At 40.1% G+C, this 11,503-nt stretch overlaps 1 protein-coding gene across 1 annotated transcript; it reads right to left on the bottom strand.

The window, feature by feature from the left end:
• Positions 1 to 1,930: 1,930 nt before the first annotated feature.
• On the bottom strand, positions 1,931 to 9,420 carry LOC128739786 (odorant receptor coreceptor-like). Its single transcript, XM_053835288.1, has 4 exons — positions 9,065 to 9,420; positions 2,370 to 2,574; positions 2,043 to 2,198; positions 1,931 to 1,981 (listed from the first exon to the last, which is right to left on the bottom strand). Exons 1-4 carry the CDS (start codon positions 9,418 to 9,420, stop codon positions 1,931 to 1,933), a joined length of 768 nt encoding a protein of 255 aa, XP_053691263.1.
• Positions 9,421 to 11,503: the final 2,083 nt, after the last annotated feature.

Here is an 11,503-nt window from a genome sequence, read left to right as displayed (position 1 = left end):
TTCTGCAACGAAATTTGTGTTAACAGCAAGGAGTTTTATCGGGCATGTTGAAAATTGCGATTCGATCAAAATAGTAAATTTTAAAAAATCAAGCCATTTACAAGATCAATCTTGCTGAAAGCCAAGTGACTTTGACCTGTAACTCAATCTTTATATGGATGGGTGCATATTCAGCTTTATGAATCAGTATAAACGTAGAATAAAGAGTTTTTTACTCGTTAGTCCAAGCTGATCAATTTCACCCGACTGATCAATTTCGCCCGAATCGACGGTACCTTTCAATTTCAACCACGGTAAGTGCACGTATGTCTTCCGTAAGCAAAGGTACTGTCTCAAGTTCGTAGAGGACTACTGGTCTGATTGGCGTTTTGTAGATCGTCAGTTCTGTGCGGCGGCGTACGCTCCTTGGTCGAAGTGTCTTGCGGAGGGAAAAGTACGCTCGATTTCCAGTTTGAGTGCGTCGTTGGATCTCCTTACTTGTATTATTGTCGGCGGTGACCAGAGATCCCAAATATACGATCTTACCACTTCCAATTCATCGCCGTCAATAGCCACTGTCCTTGGAGGCAAACGTTGTTTTCTTCGAAGACTTTTCCTGCCATATATTTGGCTTTCAACGCACTGATTTGTAACCCAATTTTCCTAGTCTCCCTTTTTAGTCTAGCGTAGATTTTCCCGTCCCAAGGTTTCTAGTAAAGATGTCGAGGTCGTCTGCAAGGGCTAGAAGTTGGCTACTCTTGCTGAAGATCTTTCCTCTCGTTTCGATAGCCGCTCGCCGGAACACACCTTTAATAGCGACATTTAATAACATACAGCACAGTCAATCCCCTTGCCGCAACCCTCTGCGCGATTCGAAAGCTGTGATTAGCCGTGTCAGTTTGTCCGCAAAGTCGTATTCGTGCATTATATGCCATAGCTGTTCGCGTTCTGGTGTATCGTTTGGCGTCCTGGAAACCACGAAAATATTTTGTTATCGTTTCTAGGGACTCCTAGGTTAACTTCCGTTGCGTCTTCTTCTATTATATCGCCATTGAAATGCTCATCGAAGAACTGCTTCCACCTGTCGACCACTTCCCGCTCGTTTGTGATTAGATCCTTCCGTCCCTCCCTACACAGGTGTGTAATCCTTACGAGTTTGATTCACTACTGACCCCAAACCACAACACTTTATATTACATATTCTATGTGGTATGAGATGGAACATTTCCATGCGAATGTGATTCCATCTCTGAGGTGTTCCCAAGGTTGTTATACAAACCTAATTGATTACTGCGTGAGGTTCATTGATGAAAACTGTACTGCTTTTCGGATTCAGGTTTTACCAATTGCCCTAACATGAGTTGTCATGGCATAGCCATTGGCTCATATCAAGTATTTCTTCAATGAAAAAGTATTTCAGTAGCACTGTTTGCAAAGTAAACCAAGAAAGTCATTTGTGATTGATTAAAATTGGTCAAAACTAACTAATTCAATGCCTTAGAACAAAAAACAATGAAAGACACTATAAAGCTGGGAAAAAACGTAGCGAAACGATACAATTCTGATTTTTTTTGTCTAAGTGAAGAATGTAAAGAAACGAAACAATAGAAAACCTGTCCCTTAAAGGTACTGAAAAGAAGTTGTTGTAATGTCATTTTATATTTAAACTTCATTTTCAATAAATGTTGCACATATGTTGTTACAAAATATTTTATTCTCAGCAGGCTCTACGGCATTTCGCTCTAAAAATTGTACTCTTTGTCATAGAATTGAATTTTATTAACATTAATTTGACTAGCACTATATAACTACTATTCAACAAAATTCTACTGTCTAGTTTGTTCATAAAGAGAAGATGATCTTGTAGAGCAAGTCCAATGTTGTGTCATGTATTGCCGTTAAATTTGCATTAAAGGTCACATTAATAAACTATCGTAAGCATTTAGGGCGCTTACTTCAGCTGCACCAACACCATGAAATAGGTGACAACTGCTCCTAGAACCTGAAAGTACACGATATTGTTAATCATAAGAACCTGATTTCTCCGTAGCAACTAATCCTACCGAAGCGAATAGATCTAATGAAACGGTGAAAAACTTAGCCCCCGAAATGGTCATCGCTTTCTGGCACTGTTGACAAACGATCTGCACGAATGTTTTGGCTTCTTCTGAACCGTCGTACCAATGGCATGAGTAGGCGGCCTCCATCACTGATGAACTCTGCGAACGAGATAAATTGAATATTCATGTGCAAACTCGATGCATTCTAGTGGTTGGCTAAAAATATGACATATTCTGAACCACAATCCACAGATGAAAGAGTTAGGCTGCAGTCTGTTAGATGTGAATCAAATCCCAAATAAACGACCGACGACGGATTCATTAGATTACCTCTTCAATCAGTCGATTGCCGAAGATGCAAAACAGGAACACCTGAGCGAGGGCGTACACCAAATAGCCGATAACGGTCAGTCCGTACACGTTGAGTCCATCGATTTTCGTCGCCTGATAGGCCAGCAGAGTCAGCTTGATGGTCGAGGTTAACATGTGCAGCAGAAGAGCCGCTCCGTATGTATCGCCAATGGCCGAAACGAGTCTGTATAGAGGAAGCAAAATTTTGGATAACTCAGAATCCGCAGTGAATTAGTGTGGCACTATAAATGTTTCAATGTTTTCGCAAACTAATATTAGGGTAAAGCACCGGTTTTAAGCAGTCTAAGCGGGTCACTGATTGTTTTACCTTATTACAAGCGATGGGTTGACTAAGTGGGGGATATCAGCATACCATTTTTCTTGCTATCTTTAGTTCTTCAAGCTGTTACCATTGGAAGACACTATTGTTGAGCTAAACTTTTGATTTTCCGCTTTAAAAGTTGGAGCGGTGGAACTAATTTTGATCAGACCGAACATATTTTCACCCTCAAGGTGCTTTTTTAAGCAATCCTGAAATCTGAATTTTTTTACGTCCCCGTAAAAAATCCCTCGAACTTTTCCCCCTAATCAGTAAGTTCGCGTTCCTATCCGCGACCTACTAATCGGCATCTGATGCGTAATCGGAATAGATGCGTGAAATGCCATCTGTCTAAATTGTTTATCGGGGCATACACTCACCGCACCGTTCGGCAAACGGTATTCGTCGTCTTTTTTATTCTGTAGTGTTCTTATGGGAAACTGCGAGTTTGACGTCTCACTTACTGTTCATAAGGATGGTGTGAGAACAAAAGAGATAAACATAGCAGTACACACGGTCCGACTCAGAACAGTGTTGTCAAAGCAAATAACATTGAAAGACATCGTTGCTTTATTAAATCACTGAGAAAATCTTCGAAAGTTATTGAAAAAGCTGTCTTTTCTGTTGTTTTTAATAAAGAAAAATTAATTATGAACATACATTTCTCTTTAAAGTATTGAACCACGTTGGAGGTTTCAGTTAATTTCAAACCTATAATTCTTATTTCCAGAACCGAAACAGTGTCTTGGCAACACGATAGTTCATCAGTTATGCTGCAGCTGCTGCTACTGGTGAACAGGTTCCGTCAATTCAGAATTTATTTTCAGTTTTGTTATAAAATAATAGAACTTTTGGCTAGTGACAAAGCCTTAGATAATAGAAAAACCCGAATTAATCCACCTAGCGGTGTGACCTAGCCTTTCTACTGCCGCAATAAATATTTTTTAATTTCCTAGGAACATCTATAATTAACTTGACTATATTTTTAAATATCCGTTCCTCAGAGGTGGGTACCGCTAATCAGCTAGCTGCTAACCTTTTAGCCAGCAAATAGTGCGTTCGCTAGGTTTCAAATCTGTTAGCGCTTTCATTAGCTTCCGATAAGTTCGGAAGGTAATAGAAGCGTTAGCACATTTAAAACCTAGCGAACGTGCTACTCGCTAGCTAAAATGTTAGCGGTTAGATAAATAGCGGTGAGATCAAAGAAACAAAAGCAGCGCAATAAACATGCTTGAGGATGGCCATATGACCGACATAATTTTCGGCGCTTGTTATTTTTCCTGATATGAGTGGACCCATATTAATTTATGTTTTAAAATATGATACATGACATATGACATATTATCTTTTAAAGTGTCACTAGCGAAAACAAATTGTACAGAATTAATAGTATTTCTTCCTCTTTTTCATATAAAATTTCTAAGCTCTAGCATCTATTGATTGGAAAAGCATCTATTGATGAGCAAAATTTGTTTGAAATTGGTATAAATTTATTTGGGAAAATCAACTCATTAGTATTTTAAATACTATACACCACTATACCTATATGATTAAATCAAATACTTTTCTTCGCTTTTTGCTTTGCTCGTCCGATTGCGAGTAACACCAAGTAAAGAAAATGACAATTGAAATGTTCCTCACTCTTCTTGTATTTCTATGCAAATTTTAAAATTGAAAATCGCATATACACATACACGCATACATACATACATACATACATACATACATACATTCATGCATACATACATACATACATACATACACGCATGCATACATACATACACATACATAACACATACATTGAATACAATCGACCCTTGATTAATTTATTTCGATTTTATACATTTTAACGGTTTAATATACGGCGCTGAAGTGTTAAAGTTTGAATAACTTTTGAATCAATCGTCCGATTTTCAGTAACTTTGTCTCGTTTTATAGATCTCAACAGTAACTTTCAAATGATAATAAATTGTAGGATGTTTCCTAATGAATTAATGCTTATATGCAACAAAAAGCAGTTTTAAATACATTTTTTTCACATTTCTTCATGTAACATTCAAACCACAAGCCCATTCGTCATGAAATCTCGGAGTTAAGGTTTTAAAAGACTCCCCTTTCATATGCAATCAATTTTATTCAAATCGGTTAAGGGACCTATGAGATAATGAAGTCCCATATTTTTCATATTTTTATACATAACTTTTGAACTAAAAGTCCGATCAGTATGAAATTAAATAGCGAACAATGGGACACCTAGACCTTCCATTTGACACTAAGATCATTAAAATCGGTCCAGCCATCTCCGAGAAATGCTGGCTCAATCAAAAGCGTTCCACACACACACACACACACACACATACACACACACACACACAGAAAGTTCTCAGTTTTCGAAACTGAGTCGAATGGTATATGACATTCGTCCCACTAGGCTTTCTTTCGATTTTCGGTTTTTCGAGTGATTCCTATACCTTTATACTATATATTCATATAGTAGAAAGGCAAAAAGGATAGTGAATAATATGGTATGTGACAATTGAGTGCTTGACTTTTAGAGTGCTTGTAATCAGTGCTGAAAATGTTATGGATTCGTTAGTAGCGAGGTGGCGATTGCCTTCAGCAGCTGAAAAATGTACGTTTTTGGACAACAATTTTTAGTTCATCATATTACTTGTCGGAAACCCAGTAAATTATGTTTGTGTGAATTAAATCTATGGTTAAGTGATTTGTGAAGATGTTCCTATCAAAAGATTTTGAAAATATGAATAAAAAAGTGCATTTTCGGCTCATTTATTTTCAACTGATTAAAATAGGTGACACTGCTTAATTCGTTCCTTACCCTATTTCTGCGGTTGTATACAATTTTACTAACGAGGCAAATTGAATATTCATTATTGATGCATTGTGTGCGGTCATAAAAGTTAACTTGCATGTTTGCTATCATATAGAAGATGAAGCAATGTTTAAAAGTTATTCGTTAAGGTTAATTATTGGCACATCCAGAGCGTAGTACAGTGATATACGAACCCCAACATGTACGGGCAGAGGTTGGAGAATTCGGAAATTTCATATAAACACCAAGCTTCGGTAAGCACTGTTATCACGAGTATTGACCAAAATGAATGGTTCAATTCGCCACGTCGAATAAGCCGCATACATTCACGCTTCATAGCATCGCTGAATATACGAATCACAGAGAACAGACATTCATCTTGAACCCACAACGTGTGTAAAAGCTCAGCGGCCATTTTGAAAGTATGTGGTAATGCTGCCGTTACGTGGCGCTCACTCCACTAACAGAATGGGCTTTGCTTGATAATGTCTGTCAATTCATATCAAAGCTTTCGTCGGATTTTCACCAAAACATTTAATATAGTTGCTACAGCAACTGACGTATTGTTTACTCAATCCATCGCACTAAAATAAAGGTAAATATTTATCAAAAATAGCAATATTTGACTAATTCAATTTAAATCCTGGATTTTGATTACGAATTTGAACAATGAACGATCCATTGGCATACAGGCCGCGATTTTAGCGGCCGCCATCTCCGAGATCAATGAATCAAAGCCAAACGTTCCACCACCGGCGGCCTTCAATGAAGTGGTAAAAGTTTTCTGGTGCTCAAAGATGAAAAGTTCACTTCTAGTACCACCGCGGTGGGGTCATGCTGCGTGTAACGATGAAATGGTACAATCCAATGCGGAAAACACTAAATACGATGCCTATTAGCCATTCTTATCAAAATAAAGGAAAAATTGAACTGCAATTTGGTTTCTGTTTTCTATGTTTAGCCGTGTTCAACAAATAACATAAACAAAATCGATTCGTTGCTACAACCGTTGCTAGGTTGCTACAGTAACTAACATTAGAGTTGCCAGTATTTCGAATATGCAGAAAATGACAAGAATATATAATAAATTTGGCAACGCGGATGTCGGACAACTGGCGCACCCTAAAGGCCTAGACACAATGCATACGGATTTTACTACGTTGCGGCAATTTGACAGTTTTTCCATGGGTTTTCTGTCAAATATCCGCAACGCAGTAAAATCCGTATGCGTTGTGTCTGGGCGTTAAGAGAGATGTCGCTACTGTCTTGTTTAAAAGCTTACACACCGTTTGCGTGATATTTTATATGAACATAATTGTCTGTTCTCTGTGATACGAATGTCGTATACGACGCAAAAGAAATAAAACATTCTGTTGTTTCAAAAGCCACTAGTACTACTTTAAACTATTCTCTATTCTCGTTAATATTATTATCACACTTTCTGGTATTCCCGGGTATATTATATCCATTAAATCGGCCGCGTTCAATGTTCAACATTCAATTCTTGAACGAACTTGCTATGTTCATGATGAGCTATACTCGTGATAAAGTCAATTGCCGATAAATGCATCAACGGCAGCAGAAGCGAATAGTGTAGGGTAAGGTGGTGCAGAATGCACCGCTTAAGCAAAACATCATTTTGCAGAGCAACGGCGTGTTTGTTCTACGTTTTTCAACTTCTAGAAGACTTTGGGATCTTTTTTACACTTACTCCTGGTGAAATTTCCAAAAACCAGTATTTTTGTTATTTTTGACGATTTTTGGCAAGAGTCAAAATCATTATGTGAGGCAGAACGCCAAAACCCTTGGACAAAACGTTCCAAGTTTGCCCAGCTAGGCGTTAAACGCAACCAAAAAATTTACCATTCAATCACGTGTTGGATAAACTCCTAAAACTAGGCTGCCGAAATGGCGAAAGCGTTCGTTATAGCGTTTGTTGCAAACGCTTGTTTGCTGGGACATAATGGGTTCATATCTCAACATAATTGGCAATAAAATTTAATCATCTACTTTTCTGCAACTGATGTGTGATAAAATATAATAAGTTAAACAATGTACAATTAGGTTTAAGGCAAATTCTAAGTCCTATACAATACATATTATTGCTACATTTTTAATAAATAATCCGAAACAAAAGATGTACTGCAAATTAAAAATATTTTATAAATGTTCGACCCCGCTGTGATGCATTCTGCCCCTGTTTTGTATTTTGAAGTTTTTTGCAATATATGTGAAAAATATGCATAGTTAATGCCGTTTTTATGATGAATCATCGAGTTTGACAGTATATCAATTAAATAGACTGTATTTATTATGAAATTCGCATACCGACTAGTGGTAAAAGCTTAAGAGAAAACCGTGATTTCTTACATGCGGAATGAGATCGCGGATAATCGCTTGATTTTATTGGATGTGGCTATGTTTGATGCTTTTACATGCTACATAATTATGAATTAGCGTGTTTTACACCAAAATAAAATGCGCATTCATAATGTTACCAAATAGTTTCCGCGTTTTTAAGCAATTAATAGCATGGGTCATTCTACCCCCACGGTGCGTTCTAGACAGTCCTACCCTATGTTCATGAGGGACGTTCATCGATTCAAATGTTCATTTGTTCGTGAATTCTCCAACCACTGTCCTCTACAGATCCTTTCCTCAAAGTGTTAACTTGGCAGAGAGATTTTTAAATGATTCTACTAAAACAATTAAGGAGTAGGCGTTATGATCAGCGTTGACAACCGATTTGCAGAACGGGTAGCTTCTCGCGATACACGAATCGACCCATTCAGTTTCTTGCGTTGTGTCCAATTCGCCGATATTTGATCGCTGCTCGTTTCTCCATTTGCGTTAGTGATCCGTCAAAATTTGACGACAATACTCTCAGGGTTAAGAGTAGCATCTCTCTTCGCATTGCCTCAAATCTAGAACAGTCGAACACTACATGCTCTGGCGTTTCATCCACGTTTCTACATTTCGGAAAGAGCGGTTTCCGAACCGGTGTAGATACTGTCTAAAATAGCCGTGACCAGACAGAAACTGCGTCAGATGGAAGTTAACTTCTCCGTGCTTTCTGTTCACCTACGTCAAGAGATTAGATATTAGTCTATGGGTCTATCTACCGTTCATCGCCGTTTCCCACTGCAACTGGCTCCACTTGCACCAGTTTCCTTATGCCTCTGGTTTCCTTCTACCTGTAACACTCGCTATAATCCATCAAAATGACACCGATGCGATGGGAATCATACCGGCGATAACGCATATTGCCACCGGCGAGATGGTACACCTGTACGCACTTGCGACCTGCATGACCATGATTATAAAAATACCCTTCAGCTTCGCTTGATTTTGTTTAGTATTTAATGTTGCAATCCAAGCGGGACTGCCATACCTCAGAATCGGCGAGGATACACTGGTCAAAAGACGTCTTCTACTACTCCTTCGTAAAGAATTATTCCGCATTACCCTAGCTAATGCGTAGTCAACGTGGCTATTGAAGCTCAGCAGGTTGTCTCACATCACTCCCAGATATTTCTCCGTTGCGAGATTATGACATGATCTTCGATTGTGATTTGTGCCTGCTTCACTGCTTTACGGTTAACAATCTCTAGTACTTCCGTCTTGTGGTGAGCTAACAGAAGTTTCACTTCATGCATCCCGTTTGATATAATGACTATGGCATCGGTCGCCAGCATTTCCACCTCATCCAGCGACTTACATGTGACTGTTAGTACTACCTCGACCGCGAAACCGACAATCTCAAAACTTTTAGGCAGCTTTAACACACCGTTGTACATTCCATTCCAAAGCGTTGGAGCAAGAATCGAGCCTTGAGAAACTCCTGATGTGATTCTAATGGACTTTTGCCCAATTGACATATTCTAGACCAGCACACGATTCTGAAAATAGCTTCTCAGAATTCTGTACAGATATTTGGGGACCCTCATTTTGTGCAACGCAAGGGCGATTGCTTCCCAAACTGGCATTATTGAATGTGTTTGTGAATGTGACGGCTATAGTTATCACGGCACAGTATCGATCTCCCCGCCGCTTCTGCATCAATGTTTTCTCGGCTCCCTCGATTACTGTCCGGATTGCATCTATCGTGAACTTTCCTTTTCAGAAAACTATTTGTTTATTCGAAAATCCGTGTTCGCTTCCCGTGTATGTCGTCAATTTGTTGAGAATGATTCTTTCCAGGAGTATCCAACAAACATATAGGCCTATACGAAGCAGGATCATCCGGTGGTTTACCTGGTTGAAGTAGAAATACAAGCTTTTGTGCCTTCCATCTGTCCATCCTGGGTGCTTTTCTTGCCTTCAATCGTTTTGCGACTACCACAAGTTCCTCGTTGCCATTCTCTTGCTCAGGATAGGGTGTCGGGGCTAAATGGTTGGGGCATGCTGCGGAAAGAGTCTCTCGACGGTCCCCTGAAGTTTGTTTGGACATGCTTCAGCGGGTATCGACGGACATTACAACTTTCCTATGGTGGTGCGGTATGCGTCTCCCCATTAGATGACATCAGTATCTCGGCACAGCTCCTTGAAACAGCTAGAGTTTGCACCGCTTGATCTCCTGTTTCAGCGTGTCCCCAGCCGCCCTGTAGACTTCTCTACGCTCCTCCCTGTCCGATTCAGATCTTGCTCGATGTGCACCTCTTCTTGCTCTGAGACATCTAGCTCGAACTTCCAGGGTTCACATTTCTAAGGCACGGCTGTGTCACAGACTCTCACTAGCCTTTCCGTCAACCCATCTGCGTTACGGACCAATCTCTGCTCGAAGTGCTTTAACGAAAAGAATTCTGTCGAAATATTTCGTTTTGCACTGGTGCTTGTGGATTCGAAGCCCCTGTTGAGACACAGCGTTTCGCGGTTGAAAGTTATGAGCAATCGTGTGCTTTACTTTACTTTACTTACTTAAGTGGCAACGATCCTGCGCCGAACGAATTATGGTCCTCCAGTACTGACGGTTCTGGGCAGCTGTTCTCAAATCCCCACGAACACCAGCTGAACGTGCATCGTCTGCGACGATCGGGTGCGGGGCCTGCCTCGGAGTCTAAGGCCTTTACCTGATCTCTGCTGAAAATAATTTTGGCTACTCTTTCGTCAGGCATTCTGGCCACGTGCTCAGCCCACCGCAGCCTGCCAAACTGTACTACTTTCACTATACCAGCACATTTGTATACTTGGTACATCTCGTGATTCATGCGCCACACTCCATTTTCCGTTTTGCCACCAAGTTTGGATCGCAGGATTTTACGCTCATAAACCCAAAGCTCTCGACGATCAGCTTCCTTTAGCGTCCATGATTCATGTCCGTAGAGGGCCACCGGGAGGATTAGTGTTCTGTAGAGCGTTAGTTTTGTGCAAATTTGCAAACTACGGAGCTTCAGCTGACTACGTTAGCCGTAGAAAACCCAATTCGCGGCTGCAATTCGTCGTTTTACTTCGCAGCTTACATCGTTGTCACATGTCACGAGTGTACCAAGGTATAAAAAATCCTCCACTACTTCATATCGTTCCCCATCTAACTCCACCTCGGCACCAACACCACTTGGTCTCCCACGTTCCCTGCCAGCAATCATGTACATGTACTTTGTTTTGGCGGTGTTAATGGTAAGCCACAATCTCACCGCTTCCCTTTTAAAAGGCCTGAAGGCCTCTTCCACTACTCTACGTTTGATTCCGATTATATCGACGTCATCCGCAAAGCCAAGTAACATGTGGGATTTCGTGATGATAGTTTCATTCCTTTCCTCGTTTTCTCTTCGTATTGCTACTTCCAAGGCGTCGTTGAATAACAGGTGTGAGAGTGCTTCAGTCCATCCAAAGTCACGAAAGCGGCTGAGGTCTCACCCGCTATTCTAACGCATGATTTGGACCCATGGTCGCACGAACTAGTTTTGTCGTAACTAGTTTTGTCAGCAAACCATGTTCTAGCATTATCTGCCACTGTTCATT

The sequence above is a fragment of the Sabethes cyaneus genome, chromosome 3, assembly GCF_943734655.1.
Source record: "Sabethes cyaneus chromosome 3, idSabCyanKW18_F2, whole genome shotgun sequence".
NCBI lineage: Eukaryota > Metazoa > Arthropoda > Insecta > Diptera > Culicidae > Sabethes > Sabethes cyaneus.
Note: the sequence above shows the minus strand (reverse complement) of the source record. Positions and strands in the feature narration are given on the sequence as shown.